This window comes from Pochonia chlamydosporia, chromosome 6 (assembly GCF_001653235.2).
Source record: "Pochonia chlamydosporia 170 chromosome 6, whole genome shotgun sequence".
Taxonomy (NCBI): domain Eukaryota; kingdom Fungi; phylum Ascomycota; class Sordariomycetes; order Hypocreales; family Clavicipitaceae; genus Pochonia; species Pochonia chlamydosporia.
The window spans coordinates 2391402-2409864 of record NC_035795.1 but is presented as its reverse complement, the minus strand read 5'-3'; the positions used below and the strand labels follow the sequence as shown (position 1 = coordinate 2409864).

The 18463-nt window shown below is 49.1% G+C and overlaps 5 protein-coding genes across 5 annotated transcripts; 1 reads left to right on the top strand and 4 right to left on the bottom strand.

The window, feature by feature from the left end:
- Positions 1–199: 199 nt before the first annotated feature.
- Positions 200–3205, bottom strand: VFPPC_08844 (kinase domain-containing protein; the record flags this gene model as incomplete). The annotated part of the gene is made up of 5 exons (XM_018287480.1): positions 200–314; positions 397–1819; positions 1891–2075; positions 2176–2510; positions 2588–3205. 5 exons carry the CDS (start codon positions 3203–3205, stop codon positions 200–202), a joined length of 2676 nt encoding a protein of 891 aa, XP_018140501.1.
- Positions 3206–4559: 1354 nt separating this feature from the next.
- On the bottom strand, positions 4560–6710 carry VFPPC_08845 (hypothetical protein; the record flags this gene model as incomplete). The annotated part of the gene is made up of 4 exons (XM_018287481.1): positions 4560–5066; positions 5170–6286; positions 6340–6427; positions 6509–6710. 4 exons carry the CDS (start codon positions 6708–6710, stop codon positions 4560–4562), a joined length of 1914 nt encoding a protein of 637 aa, XP_018140502.1.
- A 1336-nt stretch (positions 6711–8046) lies between these two features.
- Positions 8047–8298, bottom strand: VFPPC_16399 (hypothetical protein; the record flags this gene model as incomplete). The annotated part of the gene is made up of 1 exon (XM_018294152.2): positions 8047–8298. The coding sequence occupies one exon, from the start codon at positions 8296–8298 to the stop codon at positions 8047–8049; it is 252 nt and encodes an 83-aa protein (XP_018140503.2).
- A 1183-nt stretch (positions 8299–9481) lies between these two features.
- VFPPC_16400 (valyl-tRNA synthetase, mitochondrial precursor) lies at positions 9482–13562 on the bottom strand (the record flags this gene model as incomplete). The annotated part of the gene is made up of 12 exons (XM_022429017.1): positions 9482–10217; positions 10281–10788; positions 10842–10881; positions 10986–11031; positions 11156–11292; positions 11424–11470; positions 11529–11736; positions 11802–12524; positions 12581–12768; positions 12832–12932; positions 12997–13444; positions 13532–13562. 12 exons carry the CDS (start codon positions 13560–13562, stop codon positions 9482–9484), a joined length of 3213 nt encoding a protein of 1070 aa, XP_022284198.1.
- A 3097-nt stretch (positions 13563–16659) lies between these two features.
- On the top strand, positions 16660–17922 carry VFPPC_08848 (ligninase H2 precursor; the record flags this gene model as incomplete). The annotated part of the gene is made up of 3 exons (XM_018287483.1): positions 16660–17218; positions 17319–17731; positions 17827–17922. 3 exons carry the CDS (start codon positions 16660–16662, stop codon positions 17920–17922), a joined length of 1068 nt encoding a protein of 355 aa, XP_018140507.1.
- Between the last annotated feature and the right edge of the window lie 541 nt (positions 17923–18463).

Here is an 18463-nt window from a genome sequence, read left to right as displayed (position 1 = left end):
CCATAAGGGTGTGTCTCTTACAAATACAATTTATGGTTCCCCATAGAGTAACAGTTCAGTAAAGAAATGAATGCGACAGCATTCTCGAGGTTTAGACGGTCGCTTTTCTGAGTTAGTAATACTGTGCAAGCAACTCGTGCATTCAGCACAACAGGGTCTAAAGTAAATGGCAAGCCAAGTAATCTGATGTCGTAAGCCCTCATGTTTGTCTTGAAGACGAACCAGATTCGCCCTCGTCGTCACCCCTGGTGGTAATGCTCCCGGTAAATAGTGTGAATATGTTGCCACTGATGGGTTTGTGGTCGACTATGTCCCTGAACTGGTAATTAGTAAATGGCTCTGCAACATAAGAGCACAGCTCAAGGAGGGGTTCAGTGCGGTGGTGATATAACTTACCACTTGTCTTTCTTACCGAATTTGTCCAAATAATCCAGATACTGCATACCATTCTCGTCGTCGCCAAAACGAACAAATTGCACCATCATTTGAGTGCGACCACCGCCGTATCTCCTAGTAGAGTTCATCAACTTCTGAATAGGCATTTCTACGCCACATGGTAAGTCTCCGTTTTTACCCCAGCGACCGTCAGTGAAGACGAAAAGGCTAACTGGAGGGGCAAGGCTGCCATTCGGCCTCAAGACGAGCTTCTCCCTTATGATCTTATCGACGACTTGCCCTAGACTCTGCTCCATGAAGCCGTCCACTAGGTCGAATTGGCAATTTTTGAATGCCTCCCGCAAAGGTCTGTTTTTGAGGCTGTCGAGTACTGAAGGCAGAGGAAATGGTTTGTGCACGATTGATGGCTGTGACGCAAATATGAGTTCAATGCGATTCGGATCCATTGGCTTGGCCATATAAGATAAAGTTAGGAACACATCAAGCAGCTCCTTCCTGTATGATCGCATGGACGGGGAGTCCTCAATGAGAAAGATGTGCTCCCGACCTTTTAATTGCTTTTGCAGACGCTGAATGGCCCTGTCCACTGTGTTGTCAACATAACGCTTTGACTTCTTTGCGTCAACCCATTCGTGGCACTCGTCAATCGTCAGAAATGCATCTCTCTGAGGCGAGGGTTCGGTGCTACGCAACCGTGTTTCTGGCACTGCTAGGGACTGGCCTGAATGTCGAGGTTCGAGCAAGGACGGAGAACTTGGTAGCAAGATCTGGCTACTTCTGCCCATGAAGTCGGTCGGGCTCTCCACGATGTGGCCGTTGGATACTGGAACGACGGACGTGCCGGCAGATGGAGGAGTTTGGAGGTTGGGTGAGAACGGCCCGGAAGAGATCGGGGAGCCGAGGAGCATGTAATTATCACTCCTGCTAGAAACTCCACTCTCTTGTGATATCCCACGACGATGAGTATGGGAAAAATCCGGTGTTCTGACTTTCAAAGGCGTGGTTATCCTGGGAGTTGGAGGATATTCCCTGCCCAAGCTGTTGCAAAGTAACTCATACATCTTATGGGCTGGCTGACGAGCTTTTGGATCTCCCACAATACAGAATCGACCTACGAGGTTGACAACTTGTTGAGTGAATTCGTCGCCGGTTTCGCTTACTTGCCGGTGCGTCTTGGCGACCGCGTCCAAAGGATCAGTCCCATTGTGAAAACATCCGCGATAGGCTTGGTCTTCAAAGCTAGCGATGCTTTTGAATTCTTTACTTCTCATAGCATCGTATGATTCGATGCCATAGTCGCCCATTACAACCCAAGCAGCAGCGACGCTCAGGATACATCCCATCGACCAGACGTCTACGCTCGCGTCGATCGTGGAATGACCCCGACGTAGGTGGCTTGCATGGTGGCTTGCTTCAGGCGCCGCTGATAACGTCGTTAGAATCTTCTAAAATGGTACATATACTTTTGTTGATGAATGGAGACAGGAGTCTTACCAAACTCTTGGTTCCCATGCCGGTCAGGAACGAGCCTCTTCTCCGGGTCCACTCCATCTCGCGATGCGATTCTGACACAACTGTGCCCAAAGTCAGAGATGATAGGGATAAACTCATATGGTGAGTTTGAAGTGACACCATTCCTGGAAATGAGAATGTTGTCAGGCTTGAGGTCTTCGTGTACCCTGCCGAAGCGTGTAACGTGGTCAGTTCCATGTTCAATATTGCCATGTGGCGGAAGAGGGTTGGCAAGCTTCCCAGTTGGAAATTGTAGGTGCATCTTACCCCCAGTGAATCTCGCTAGCCTCGTTTTTGGCATCGCCGCTGGGAGCCAACCTGTGAAGGCCGACGAGCCCCTTCCAAACTCCGGTCATACTCTTCCAGAACAACCAGGCATCATGTCGTGTGGCTGGCCTCGGCGTATTCTCAAAGTACTCAGCCAAGTTGCCACCATCAACATACCCCAACACAAGGTTGTTAGTGCCACTCTGCACAAACGAACCATGGTAGCTGATTATGTGTGGATTTCGAAGATCTTGGATAGCTGTTAGGGCCAATCGTTCGTTCGCATACCGGTTCGCAAGACTACTCGAGTAAGACTTGATAACGTACACCTCTCTCTATATTCCTGCGGTTAGCCAGCTGGTGGGAAATGAGGCAAGAAGGAGTATGCGACGAAGTATGGTTTTAAACTGACCTGGATCTCAGGACTTGAAGATGACCGGGTAACCGTCTTTGTGATATTGGAAGAGTTGCTCTGATAAATTGTTTCTTCGGAATCAAAGGGCAAGATGAGTCGCTCTGGTAGGTGAATTCCCGAGAGCTCTGTTGGCTTTAATACCAGGGGGAAAAAGAGCCACTGATATATGAGAATTACCTCTACAAGGTCTTTGTACCGCGGCTGTTTTAGTACGGGTGGTAAACTGTCTTCGCCGAGCGGGAAATGAGCATCAGATATTTTCCATTTGACGAAGACGTCGAGGTGTGACACCATGTCGACATGGACCAAAAGTGAGAATGTACGCAAAAGCCGCGACTTGATAGCGTCAACTTCGCACGGAATACTGAGATGAAGGGATCTGCAAAGAGCCCTGATGCTTGTGGGATGCCAATACTCCTCGAGGGCGTCAAGTGGGATATAGGGCTCTCTCTCCCGGAGCCCGTTTCTGCCCACGCACTTTTTCTTTGTATCCTCGACGAAATCGACGAAATCATCTATTGCCCGTCTGTTCGTGGGTCGAGTGGCATTGCGGTTTGGCCCATCCCCGCCAGAGGCTGAGCCGGGCTGTTGCTGTTGCTGCGCAGCGCCGGACATTGGCACAATACGCAGGCTCTGGGAGGTGTCTTGTACAGTTGACTGTCTACAGCGGTTGGCACCATTTGCAGGGATGGTGGAGAGAGAATAAGACGGCGGGTCGTTTTTTGGCCCAGGTAAGGGATTCCGGTTATGGTTATGTGCGGGAGTTGGTTTAAGAGTGAACCTTGACTTGACAGGATTGGTGAGGAGTGGATAGGACGGGACAGGCAAGCTGAAGGCAAGGCCGGTCGCGAATGATAAGAGAGGGGTTATTTGGTTCAACTGACGGCGGCCTGTCGGGAACCTTGAAGAACTTCACCCGCTGGTCTAAGTTAGGCGGAGCCGCCGGACTCTGACCGCAAACTGATTGCGGGCAACCAACCAAGGGAGGTGAAGTGAAGAGGATGGAGTTTTAATAACTCGAGGTGAAGAGCTGCCTGGTGGACTAGCTGACCAGTAACTAGTAATGGTCCACACCAATGTAATGTGACGGTGCCGGCTTGACTGTTTGGCAACTACTAGAGTGAAGTAAGGTAAGCTGAGACATTCAATGACCAGTTGACGGGAAACAAGGCTGGCTGCAAACGGGTGGCCTCCAAATGTCGTCCAGTCATACTCATCTATCCGCCTTGGCGGCATCCAGGGCGCACTGACAGCCCTATGTATGGCACTGCCACGGTCCTATTTGAACCAGCAGAGACCTTGTCAAAGCTCGGCAGGGGAATCAACCTTGCGTCAACTACTCCGTACTCCATATCATCTGCCAGATTGCAATATGCCAAGACTCAGCGGAAAGCACCAGTCGCTCGTTGACCCATACTTAAGTACTGGGTATCGGTGACCGACCGGCCCGGCCCGTTGACGGAAGTGGATCAAATCAATTACTTTAATTATGCGGGCCGCGGCACCAGATGCTTAAATTTGAGCATGTTCTTCTACCCTTTCCAGACTACGGAGTAAAGCGTCAGTAATACGGATTTGACAAAACAAAAAGAGCATGAAGAGCGCACGGGCAATTGTTTGGCCCATCCACCAACTAGGAGGCTCCACATACATTGGACACCAGCTTATTGGATACTTGTCTTGAGGATGGTTTTCAGTGTCAGCTGCGGGGTTCAAACGATGAAGCCGCTTCAGTTCAAGTGCTACTAATCAATATCAATAAATAGTTCCCGCCGATAAGGACCGACTTACAACAACTCTTGAAGCGAACTGACATTGCTTGATATGCTCTACTAATACAAAAAGACCGTAGTTTCCCGCTTGCTCTAATCTGGCACTTCCATAGTATACAAAATTCCTCATGAAACAAAAAGAAACCCGCTCCAAGAACTAACTGGCTTGTTTGCAATCACACACAACCTCCAAAAGCTTACTTTACCGCGACTGATCCCCCGATACAATCCCCACGTTTCTCCACAGCCGGTATATCTGCCAAGCCAGACCTCACCCTATGTTTTCTGCCCGCATAAGACCGCAGCAGCGCCCACGCAGCCAGCGTGATGAACATCAACGGCAGCGACATGACGAGAAACAGCTTCAGCGCAGGCACCTGCGTGTTCCAGTCCCCCAGGTCATCGCCCTTACTGCCGTCGAACTTGACGATGCCGCTGCTAAAGAATGTCTGGGACTGGGTTAGAACCGGCTTCGCAGCGGCCATTGCGAGTGGTACGCCGTATCTTACTGCAACAAAGGTACCAGGCAGGAAGACTAGGGTAAAGAAAGTGATGATGCTCATAGCTACCGTCTCTTGCTCCGTTCTCGCAGCAATATCGTGCATCTTGATGGTCCATTCCTCCATCTTGTTTGCCGACGTTTGCGCAGACTTGGAGAAGTATTCCCCCGTTTGCATGCTCTGGTATTGGAGCACTCCGGTGAACTGCCAAAGCAAAAGTTGGTGAGTAACACATTTTATCAGAGCAAATGTGGCGCCACCTGCCTGTCTCTTCAAAGACACGCAGTAAGAACTAGTGAAAACTCACCAGGGCCTCGTCCGTCTCTAGTTTTCGAAGCAGTGCTCTCAGACGTGCTTGGTAATTGTCTAGATCCCCTTCCAGTCTTTCGACCTCTTGCAAAAAGGCCATCATGTCTGCTTCGCACGATGCAATGTCCAAGACGGATTTCAAGTCCCTAGACTCCGCCAGGGCCGTGTATTTCTTCCGGATCTGAACCAACACCCTCTTATTCTGTTCTATCACCATGCACCCCTTGTCAACTTCAGAGCACAGTGCATGAACGTTTTGTAGCTCGTCAAATGTAAAAATGTCTTCCAAACTGACATTCCGTACCTTTGTCGGTGATGCCGGCTGTCCGTGGGCCGTGATGGGACTCTGGCCGCTGCAGTCAAGTTCAGATGTCCTCCCTGAGAAGCTGCTCCAGTTCCTAGTGAAGCGAGGCATCGCTGAAGTAATACGGCTCGCTAGCTGCGACAGATTTGAGTCCCGTCTGGAATTCCCGACCTTGTTGTCCATAGTTGAGCGCCGCTCACGAGCCAACATTGTAGGGATGTCCTTGGCAAGCTCATCAACAGGGCTTTGCGTTACCATGGCAGATGGCTTCTTCGACTGGAACTCCAGACTATCGATATACTCGCTCCAGAGATTTGAACACCACTCCAGAATCAGCAAGTGAGTTCTGAGAGAGGCCACGAAATCTCCAGTCGGTGTGTTGGTTGCCTCAAGGTCGGCTTGCAAAGACTTTGAAGACGATGAAGTAATGCGCTCTCTCATCACTTTGTTGCCTTTTACGATGATCCAAAATGCCTTGCCAAGTTTCAGGTCAAACGAATGATATACCGTAATGTGTCGCAACGGCCAGGTATATCCGTCAGATGCCACTGACTCATCAAACCCGAGTATGTTGAAGGCATGCTGTATCCGAGTTCCAGAACGGCCTAGATGCGTCAACTCTTGTGTGAGATGTCGCTTTCCAATATAGTCTTCCTGGCGATATAGAGTTGTGGAAATCGGATCTTCTCTGTGCTTGAACTCGAAACAAAAGTCAAGGAATGATGGCATCACTTGGTGGTACGAAAGTAAATAGGTCAATTGTTCAGCTGAGCAGCACAATGGACCTCGAGAAGTCGATGTCTGTAAAAACCTGAGATTCTTGGTCAGAGTTAATCCTCTTTTTTGCATTCCTGAGAGACTTACACGAATCTGCAGCGGGGATCTTTTGGCTGCTCGGCAACATGTCTTTTCAAATCCTCTGCCGATGAGAGTTTCGGGCTGAGGGAGAATTCTGGTACTTTATTAGATACTCGGTTGTACAATGGAAGAAAACCTCGATAAAAAAAACTCAAGATCCTGATTTGGCCCATACCTTTGGCGTCATCAACCAAGTCCCAAATGAACATATTGCGCCTTTCCCTGTGGAATATCGTATCCGCGTCCTTGACAAGCCTTGCGCGATATGCCTTCAAAGCATATTCGAATGTTCGTGTAAGTAGCTCATTTTGCGGATAGGAGCTAGCCTGCTCGCACGATCTGGCGAACCGGTCGCTGGACATACTCATGGCGGCCATGGCTGCAGTGGGAGATCTCAACGTATTCTATTCCAGGAATAGCGTCCCTAGCCAGGAAAATTAAATTAAACCGGGTAGTAAAACGAGACTAGATAGCTCAAATCTAGGGCAATTTCGCCTCTTCACTGCATCCTCTTGCGACCGAGCCGGCCGCGTGGAAAAGAGGTAGGAATCTCACAGAAATGCCTTGCGCTGCGGCCGGGATAGTATGGGGAGGAATGTGAGGAACAGTCTTGTGAATTGTTACTAAGGGAAAAGCCAGCTAAATCTACGGAGGGGAGATCTCAGGGTTATATATCAGAGCAGTTAGATCAATGAATCTGTACAGCCAAGGGAGCTGTGAACGTGTGAAGGATGTTCACGTCGCCTCCTTGACATGAAGCAAAGCAGGTCAGCTGCACGACGCCAGAGCCCATGCCTCGTTCACTACCCGAGGAGGCGCAGTCAGGTCTTCGCCCCTGTGCGACAAATGCAGATCGGAATCGCTGAGTAGGAAGAGTTCAGAAAATGAGCATATCAATCTCTGTTCCAATTTGCTACTTTACTACGAATACTACCTAAAGAGAATGCCTTGTCACACGCACAAACCGCACATTGGCCAGGCACACCGTACTCATCTAACCAAACCCACCTTCAGTTCCCACGATGTTCAATGTCGCGACGCTGCGCCGTTGACCCCAACGTACAGTGCATTAAATAAACTGTTTTTAATAGCACCGCCATACATCCCAAGCCATTCGGTCATCTAGTCACCCTCATCAGCCTCGTAGCAAATATGCTGTTTAATATGCTGGCGTTCAGCCTAGTACAGTACGCGATCAGTTAGGCCAAGGCAGGTACTTTAATTAAAAAAAAAAAATTAGAAGCAATGAAATGAAAATCACCAACTGCAGTGAGGTTCCGGGGAATTGTCATTCTGTAGAGGTTTTTGGGTCGCTTCTGTGTGCAGACAATTAGTCTGTGCCTCTTATTGCTGGGCGGGTTCAAGGGACACAGGCGGACGGACCTCGACCTTAATTTCGTCCTTTTGCCCTGGAAAGATCTTCTTGAGATATTCTTCCAAGTCTTTCTGCCATAGCTTGTACGCGTCGAAATGTTCCCATACGCAAGACATGTTGTCTACATGTACCCCGGATGGTGAGTGGACGGATGACCGACTTGGACAAACGCCCAGCAATTTAGGGCGGAAACAAGAATCGAAATGGAAAAAGTCTCACTAACGGGCGTACGCAACGCCCTGAAAATAGGAAACGAGGCTTGGATATGCAACCACGTTAATATCCAATGCGAAAGGCCGTCTGGTAACTTTCTTGGCAAGCGGATTAATTGAGTTGTGTCAAGTTCCGTTCCAGAAGAAAGATTTGTCGCCTTGCTGGACCACGACTCGGCCACATGGTCTTATTCCCTCGAGGCTTGGACTCCTTGTCGACTGGTATCTGGGTTCCCGAAGCCAGTCTAGCTGAAAGTGAGGGGTATGGCGCTGTATCCCGCCGAGCCTCATTTTGCATTGCCACAGCCTTCTTCCTGACAAGTGCATATGCAGAGTCGAGACATGCCTAGTTTTGATGACGACGGTGATTGGAGGCATTATGCCAAAGCCACACTCCTGGTCAGCCACTCCAAGATGGTTGTTTTGGGCCTCTCATGTTGGAAAAGAGAGGCCTTCGAGCGGGTGGTGATGTTGGGTCTGGCCAAGTCTGTTCTTGAATCTTGATGAGCAGAGTGCTGGAGTAGCCAGACTCTCTGTACGGAGAACATATGTACCCCGTATTCGACCCAGTTTGGTCTGGTCCGGTGGGTCCAAGCCACTGCGTGCCGAGCCGCCCACCCGTGCCAGCTACAGGAATTCACCAGACCCCAGGATGGGAAGGTCCAGACTCAGTCCGGTTTGGCCAGCTTCAATGTTGACTTTTGCATCAGCTTCCAGTCGCCGTCCACCTAAATCTTCCGTCACCAACTTATCATCTTCAGCAGCGCACACTCAGGACTTCACTTTATCATATCACAGGGGACGAGTACATTTTATTTACCAACTATCCCATCCTTCTCCATCGCTTGACGTTAGTGAGCGAACCATACGCAAGTCTGAAGCTCTGTGCTAGTGTAAGCTAGAGCTCCCTCGCCTTCATGGGAGCCTTGCATCCGGAAACTTGGAAGAAACTCAGGTAATTATGCTTCCCTCGACCTCTTCTTCTTTCTCTCTGACAATCTTATGCTGATGGCCACTTCTAGGAATGGATGGACATCATGCAGGTCAAGGTCAAACATGCCGCTGATATCGCCACGTTGTAAGTTAGAGTTCGGCGCACAACTTGGTCAGCCAGTCTACTGTAAGACCAAACTACATGAAATAGATAGCCGAGGTTCTAATGAAATATCAATCATGAGTTGTACACTGCAATTTAGTCGACTCCAAGCTCAAACCAAAGCATTACGCACCGCACAAGCTTGGACTTTCAGATACAGACACATAATCCGAAAGTTCACCTATTATTGATATGAAGAGACCAGCGAGAAATGTTTCTGTCATGTGCAAGCCTTTCCCTACTTCCATTTATTGATATCATGTGCGCAATTTAGACCAAAATCCTCGCATTTCTCTTTGATACAAAACATTCAACCAGGTTCAGCGCGATGGGTTTGCCTCTTTTTACACAAACACAAGCCCTGACGTTTATTAGGAAAGAACACGATACAAGTCCAACAGATATTCGAAATACTTTCTATAAATTTGCTTTTCTCACTGAACTGTCTACGGGATTGACTCTTTCTTACTCCAACTTCAGCTGCTTAAACTGCTCAATGGTTGTTTCGAGGCCATTCGCCTCGCTCTCTAGATCAGCCAGCCTCCTCTCGTCGCCATTCTTCGTTGCTAGGGCCACCTTCCTGAGGTACACCGGATCTTGAAGGAGCTTCTGCTGCCTCTGGGCCGCGGCACGGGTCTTCTCCAGCTTCTTCCTCGCCTTCGAGATCTCCTCATCCAAGTTGAGTCGGTCTTTGACCAAAATGAAAACGGAAACGGCGCTGGATACGCCAAAGGCAACGCAGCCGGCAGGGCGAGCGTGATTCAACGAGAGGACCTCAATTTCCATGGCTCTCTTGCCGCTGAGAGAACGGATGGATGACTTCTGTTCGGACACGGTTCTGTGCGACGCTGCGTCGTGGGCCTGAATGAAAATCTTCGCCTCGTCCTTGGATGAGTACTCGGCGACCAGGGATCGAATGCCTTTTGAGGCGCCCAGAACAACGTCGTAAGCAGCCTCAGCCTCTGGGTTCTCGAACTGCTGATCCCATTCAGGATACTTAGCCACCATAATACTTGGTGTTTCATCACCCGGCCGTCTGCGCAACCTCTGCCAAAGTTCTTCCGTAATGAACGGAAGGAATGGATGAGACAGCACGAGAGCTCTTTCAAGAACCGTGTAGAGTGTCTGGAGCGCAGAATTTATCTGAGCGTCAGACCCATCCTGGATCAAAGCCTTGGAGTTCTCGATGAAGACATCGCACCTAGATGTGGAACAGTAGTTAGTCAACGCTAAATCTGCCTGAGTTTGGGGCGGCAACACGTACAGCTGGAAATACCAGAAGGAGTACACAAGGTTGGCACTCTTCATGAAATCTCTCTGCTCGAGTGCCTCACTAATTGCCTTAGTAGCATGGTTCATCTTCCCGAGAATCCAGAGCTCTGCTAGCGACTCATTTCCCCTACGGGCCGGCTGCTTCGCGGGAACAAACTCCTTGACTGTCTCCAGCTTGCCGACGACATACTTGCACGCGTTCCAGATCTTGTTGCAGAAGCGCCTGTAAACGTGGATGACCTTGACATCGACATTCAGGTCGCCACCGGTCGTACAACAGGCGATGAGACCGAAGCGAAGAGCGTCTGATCCGCATTCCGGAATGCCCTGCGGGAATGCACTTTTCTGGTACGCGGTAGCCTTCTTTACTTCCGAGGCGGCGAGGTTGCCGCTAAGTAGCTTGTCATGCAAAGCCTGGAGCTCGACGCCGCTAATGACGTCCAAAGGATCAATGACATTGCCGAGTGATTTGCTCATTTTTCGCCCATCGGAGTCACGGACTGTGCAACGGTTAGCCCAGTGTGAGCCCGGCCGAGGGAGGTTGCAAACTTACTTAGGGAATGACAGAACACCTCGGTAAATGGTACTTTTCCCTGCTCATTGGGTCAATATTTCTCGTCGTGAGGAGAAGAGGGCATTCGCCACGATGCTGCTTCTTCGGTACAAGTCGTATCATCTGTGCCGAAATTGTACTTACAGTGAGCTTTATACCGAGGAAGATCATACGAGCGACCCAGAAGGGACTACAGGCTCCAAGTCAGCATTTACTTTCTAAATCAAATTTTCTAATATGTGCTCATAGACACGACAAAGTGCTTGTCCAAAATTTGCTTCAAATAGCATGTTCGTGTGACAACGTGAACTTACATGATGTCCCATCCGGTCTCTAGGACACTAGTGGGGAATAGACGAGACATATCGGGTGTGTCTTTAGGCCAGCCAAGAGTCGCGAAAGGCCAGAGACCAGCGCTGAACCATGTATCAAGGACATCCTCATCCCGAATCTATTTATCTCATAAGTAAGTCTCCTAGATGTTACTGGCGAAAAAAGATATGAAAACATTCACCAGGAAACATGCTCTCTGGCAACTCTGACTTGTGAAGGCCGAGGAATGGGACCAAGGTTTCAACTAACCAGTTCAAACTTTTTGTCCGGCCAGGCCTTCTTGGCTTTGTCGAAGGCTGTAATTCTAATCAGCACGGGGCCACCGGAGCGGGCAATGCAATATGCCTGGCAGACCTTCTTGATAGTTCCGTCCTGCAAACCATCTATCGTTGGAATCCTGGCCATCTTCTCCTTCAAAACGAATACGATACACAGGGCACTGATGTCCCCACCACAACTGTCTTGAGATGCACCAGTCGTTGATGTTAGCCATCCAGGCAAGGTATTTCTTTTCCGCTGACTCGGGCCTGATCTTGATCTGGCCGTTTTGGACTGCTTTAGACTATGAGACAAGTATGAGCAAATGAGACACAGCACAAAGATCATTCTACAGCATGGGGGCCTTACGGCTGGTTCTGCGAGATCAGCCATCTTCACCCACCACTGTGGCTTCATCATAGGCTCGACGACATCCCTGGTCCTCTCTGAGCGTGGTACAGTCATGGGGTTGTCCATCTTGTCCACGTAGAGGCCAAGTTTCTTCAGATCTTCCTGGATGCGGTACCGGACGTCAAATCGTTTCTGGCTTTGGTATGGGCCACCATTCTCGTTGATCAATCCGTCATCTGTAAAGATGTTGATAAACGCAAGATTGTGGGTTACACCCAGCTTAAAATCGTTGGGATCGTGTGCTGGCGTCAACTTGACGGCACCCGTACCGAACTCACGGTCGACATATGTGTCCGCCACGATTGGAAGCCTGCGACCCTCGATGAAGGGATGAACAGCAAATTTGCCCACTAGATGTGAGTATCGAGGATCATGCGGGTGCACGGCAATGCCGCTGTCACCTAGAATGGTCTCGGGACGCGTTGTTGCAACCTCAAGAGTCTCCTGGGAATTCTCAATCGGATATTTAAAATGAAGAAGGATTCCAAACTCGATCTTTTTGTCGTACCCTGGTACGTCAAGAAGCGTGCGCCCTGACAGTTCCTCGTTATCCACCTCAATATTACTGAGAGCAGTTGTCAATGTGGAATCCCAATTGACTATACGGTTATCTCGATAGATGATGCCCTCTTCATGGAATCTGACGAAAACCTCAGTGACAGCTGCTGAAAAGTGGTCGTTCTATTGGGAGTTTAGCATTAATTTTGTTAGCCATGGCGCGACCTTGGAATCCTCACCATTGTAAATGCCTCTCTGCTCCAATCGAGACTGCTTCCCAGTTTTCTAAAGACCTTGTTGATCTTTTGGTGGTACTCTTCTTTCCAATCCTGGACGAGCTCAACGAATTTTGTTCTGCCGAGATCATGCCTGGTCTGTTGTTTCCTCTTCCAAAGTGCCTTCTCCACAACGCTCTGTGTCGCAATGCCTTGGGAGTCATCAGATCATGATCGAATTGAATTGACCAAATATACGTCAGCGAGAATCTTACCAGCATGGTCACAACCGGGTAGCCACAATGTGGTCTTTCCCTTTTGTCGATTGTAGCGGATTAGTAGGTCTTGCAGCGAGTTGCCCAAGGGATGACCCATGCTGTTCCATTGTCAGTTACTCTTCATGTTGAGATTTCTGAAATTACATGAGTAGGGAGACTTACTGCAAGGCTCCCGTGACGTTTGGGGGAGGCAAGACGATGACGAAGGAGCCCTCAGGCTTGACCTTGCCTTCTGGAGTGAATTGTGGCTTGAAGAATCCCTCCTTCTCCCACCAAGCATACCAAGCCGACTCAACAGCAACAGGGTGATACGAGGAATAGTGAGGGTCATCGAACGGCTTAAGCCGTTTCCTCTCCCCATGTGGAGTGTCCTCAACGAACGGAGGTAAGACTTCGACCTCGGTCTTTTTCTGGTTCTCCTTCACCTTGGTCGTTTTCGCAGCGGTGGCCGCCTCAGCCTGGGCAGCCTTCTTTTTCTCGAAGGCAGCTTGCTTTTCTGCCTTCTTGCGTTCCCTTTCGAGCTCCTTCTCGGTTTTCACCTTGGCTGGGGCGGGTGGTTGAATGGCGGCCTTTGTGGATGTGCCATCCTGTTGCAGGTCGGTCGAGGAAACTAACCCAGTGAGGAATATATGTTAGCCAGATCTTCACTCTTGGTACCTGAGGGTCTAGTCTGGCCCGTTGATCGGTTGGGACTTACTTGGTTGTGCTCGTGCACTGTTGGTAGCCATTGCTGGGGATCTTCGGGGTCCGGACGAACAACCGTGACTCGAGCGTTCGAGGAGCTTACAAAACAATGAACGAGACAACGTCGTGGCGGTCAATGAAAGAATAGGATGTTTTGGCTTCAACTGCACCAAGTGAAGGAGTTCAACTTTTTTTAAAACATAAGATGACTCCCCGCGTATCGCTGACAAGTGAGTCATCAACTAGCTGCCCCTAGCGGCGGCTGACGTTTAGATCAAGCGTCTGATATGTCTGGTCGTTCTTCTGCCAATTCATGTTATACTGTCCGGTCGCTGTTGGACTACCGAATATTCTCAACGGGTGTGCTGCTGGCGAAATTTGTGGACAAACAGAACCACGATCTGATGACATACTTGATGACCTGCCAAACAATGGGAAAAGGTAACACGTGATTCCGTAGAGCTCGCTTTCCAGGACGATTAGACCTCTTGGTACTGAAAAATTAGAATTACTCAACCAGATGCCCTGGTCTTTCAAGGCAAAGATGCTGGTGGCCATGGTCAATTTCATGGTGCAACTCTCATCACCCTTGTTCCTGGAGTCGTTGATGCCCTTGAGCAGGACGGCATTCCTAACCTTCCACTGACCGCAGCTGGTGGTATGATGGATGGGGGAATCGCCGCTGCAGCTATACTCCTTGGAGCATCGGGCGTAGTCATGGGAACAAGATACCCAGTCGCCAAATTGGCCTGCTTTTGACAATAATGTTCGGGAAGAAAAATTTTCAACGGCTGATCACGGAAGGACAACCGTATGCTCACGTGTATTTTGATGATATTAGACGCCGCAATTTCTGGCCACAAGAATATGATAGAGTTGCGCAAGGGGCGCGACTTACAACCATTACAAGTCCGGCATGTCGATTGACGAGATTGCAACAAACGTAAATAAAGCTAGTGGCAACTCCGATCCCTACAAAGCTCCTGTGGGGGATGTTGCCTGCATTTGGGCGGGCACAGGAATTGGCATGGTGACAGAACTGGAGAATGCTGGTGATATCACCGTGACCATTCGAGACAATGCGCGAGATATTTTAGGTGGAGGCAATTCTTTGCATTTAGAGTTTGCAATGTCGCTACACGTATCCTGATGAAGAAAAATGACAAGTGTGCGTTAAATTAATACTGTTTGCCTCATGGCATACTTGACCCTCGACGTGAGGCATTCAGTCATGGTCATAGATGGTTCTGCTAAAGGGTGAAAGTAACAAAGAGATAAACAGCTCTTCAACGGTTCTTTACCATTTTACCCAACTTCTTACAGTTACGCTAGTTCCAAAAATTCCAGCAGCGCCACGCGAATGAGACTAGAATTCCTTCATCAGAGCAGACTCATCCATTCCGGGCAGTTCCCATGAAGTAGGCGGTGCCGGCATTCATGACACAACAGTGAGGCTCGTCGCGTTACAAGATGAGCATGACACCTCCAACTTTGAGGGAAAATGTCCATAGGCAATAGTCAGTCATTAACTGGGATCTTGCCATATTCACCCAAGCAGCCGCCAGCCAGACGCGAGCAAACTTTACCAAGAATTCCACGCATGGGCTAGATCGATCACGGGAGACAAAATTAGGTATGAGCAGGATAGTCAGGAGACCAAAGCCATATGCTTCAGTCGTCGGGTAGTTGGGGACGGTATCATCCCGAGGAAACATACGAAAGCTCGTCGATGTGGGGAGCCCGAGGATCCAGAAGAGTCAAGACTAGAGTCTCGGCCCAGAAACAAGGCATAGCGATATAGCTTAGGACGATAAAAATGGTTTCAAGAATAGGCTCAAGCTCAAGCTCCATTTCTGCGAGCGCTGCTAGGCGCAGCAAGCGTAACAAGACTTAAGCGGCTGAAAAGCGACACGAGAGATACAGCACAGGCGGGAGAGCAAATAGAGAGATGTCTGGTGGGCTTGGCAGTAAAAGGTGCTCAAAGCGTTGTTGGCTTTACTGGACTCGTCATGGTGCTCTGACTGCGCTCTTTAGATGTAAGTGAAGGACAGGGATGGACTTTTGCCTGAAACTTAATTTATTAAATCTATAAAGTCAATGGGTCGAACCACCTACGCATCCAAGCGAAATCCCGACCCGCCAAGCAATTCGTCTAGCAACATTCGTTGAATATCTGGGCGCGGACTCCAGATGTTCATGTGCATCACATCATCCTTGAACCTGGGAGACGGAAGCCGATGAGTCAGGTCCCGTCGCGCAGCCGAAATAGAAAGTCGTTGTCCGCTGGCGAGGCGAGTCTGGCCTACCAGACTTTTTCTCAACATTGAATCATCTTGTCTTGTTCGCGGAGTTGTTTCACAGTTGCAAGTCGATGTTCGCAAGTAGTTGTCTGATGGCTTGCTAGTTTTTTTTTTTTTGCACCGACAGTGGACTTGTCCCTTTAAGGCATCTTACGTTGAGAATTCAACTGGTTGACCATAGATTGACATTTCGGATAGCTACCACCCTGACCGTATTCCCGGTGTGGTAAAAGCCGGGACCCCGGCCACATTGTGAAAAGATACACGTATAACATTCAACCCGCTGCGGCCTCAATTAGCATCGCGTCTCACCGTCGCAACTGGCACGTTGACGGCTTGCCATAAACAGCCAATCGCGGCAGACGTATTCCTCGAGTTAATATGAGTTCACCGTAAACTGCGCATTAGATGCAAGTATCAATAGCGCTAAACCAATCGCATAATTCAGCCTCTGTCTCCAAAAAGAATCTGCTCAGCAGGATTGCCATCTCACATTGCGGGGACTTGGATGCAGTCCAATAACCTCCGATTGCCCTACCGTCGCCTTGTATCAGGGGTCTGTATATTATTGCTGTTCAGCAGTTGGTGCTATGACATATCTGCATTAGTGGTATGCCAGAAGCTCTTTTGGCCAGAAACAGCTTGTAGAGACAACATTGGAAGCGAGGTTGTCTCAGTGTACATATAAACCTCAGAGTTGCGCCCTGCTTCGCTGAAAACCAATTCTCGTCAATGCTCCAAACGCAGAGAATCATCAAGTTCTTATAGGTATCACATTCTTTCCTTCAAAATCAGCCTTTTACTCTTATTGGAATCATTGTGTGATTCGCGAGCTTGCAATATGAAGGCACCCGTCATTACGCTCTCTGCCATATCTATGGTCAGCGCGTTTCGAGGCATGGGCGACCTCCTCGTGCCGCGCGTACAAAACGACCCGAACCTTAAAAGGCTACCTGGTGACTTGGACACTCTCGAGGAGAGCAAGCTAACCCCTACTGGTAAACTTATCAAGAGCATCTTGCAAGGCAATGGAGATCCCCAAGACAAAAGAACGGCTTACACTGGCTCGGTTCCGGCCCTAGACTCTGCTGAGTGTGCTCGTGACAAATGCTGCATATGGAAACACATTGCAGATGAAATGAAGTCTATGATGATTGAGAAGGGAGGGCAATGCAATAGCCTTGCTAGGGAGGCCGTTCGTATGGGATTCCACGATGCGGGAGCGTGGTCCTTGCATACTGGGAAGGGTGGCGGCGCAGACGGATCTTTAGTCCTAGCAAACGAATGCTATGACCGGGTGGCTAACAAAGGAATGGAAGTTGGTTGCAACCAGATGCGGAGTTGGTACGAAAAGTATAAGTCTTACGGTGTCAGTATGGCGGATCTAATCCAAATGGGCGGTAAGTCACACAACACATGACAAGAAACCTGATACAGAGAGATTGTGGCCCCAAAAAGAAATATCTCTTCTCGATACATTTGTCTAACAAATCTTTCCAGCCAACGTTGCGACTGTCGTCTGTCCCCTTGGACCTCGTGTCCGCACATTTGTCGGACGCCAAGACAACCCGAACCCAGCACCAGACGGCCTTCTTCCAAAGGAAACCGACTCGGCAGACTTTCTCATTTCCCTCTTTTCAAATAAAACGATTAGCGCTAATGAGCTTGTAGCTCTGGTTGGAGCTCATACTACCAGCACCCAGCACTTTGTTGATCCCGGCCGCGATGGAGCCCCTCAGGATAGCACGCCTGGAATTTGGGACGTCAAGTTCTACGGCGAAACAACAAAATGGTTTCCTCCTCAGGAGATACTTAGATTCAAGAGCGATATTGCTCTATCTAAAGATCCCAGGACTTTCTTGACTTGGAAAGCGTTTAGCCTGCCCATCCTGGGCCAGATTGGTTGGAATAGGGTATGTAGAGAGACACACCTCACCTCGCCGTGTCGGCAAAAAAAGGAAAAAAAAAGCTGTTGTGGTTTCGTGTTTATGTTCTGACTCTTCACTAGGCCTACGCCACGGCGTACATACGACTGAGTTTGTTGGGGGTTTATAATATTAACGAATTAACTGAATGCACAAAGGTACTACCGCTGCCTTCGTAGACGGCCGCGGATTGCCGTAGCTATTGCATGGTAGAATTCTAGTTGGTAGATTTGGGTTACCGTTGCTGGTACATGTAGTTGCTAGAGACACATAAAGGTAGAAATGCCGAAACTGGTCCCCCTTTCTATCGTCCTTTATAGCAATCTACATAGCAAACTTAATGATAAGCATGTTCGACCCTATTTTATGCTGTACATCTGACTCAGGCTACTTAGGCAGGATGGGTATGACTTGAAACTTTGCTGGTATGGGTATGGTGGCACCTTAGCTCGCATCCGAAAATCAGGTAGAAACCGCAATAAGCCTTATAATAATTGCAAAAAATGACTGAATAGCTGATTGTAAAAGTAACTGTGATTGACTGGAATTAACGGCAAAGATGACAACTGGGGTTGATGGTAAGTGCGCCCACTGAATCACAACACTCAATGGACATCTGGACCACAAGCGTTAACTGGGTCTCCAAGACCAGAAGCAGCACGGGGGCAGAGTCGCTCATCAAATTGACGGGCGTTCTGGAAGAATTCTATCGTCATGCTC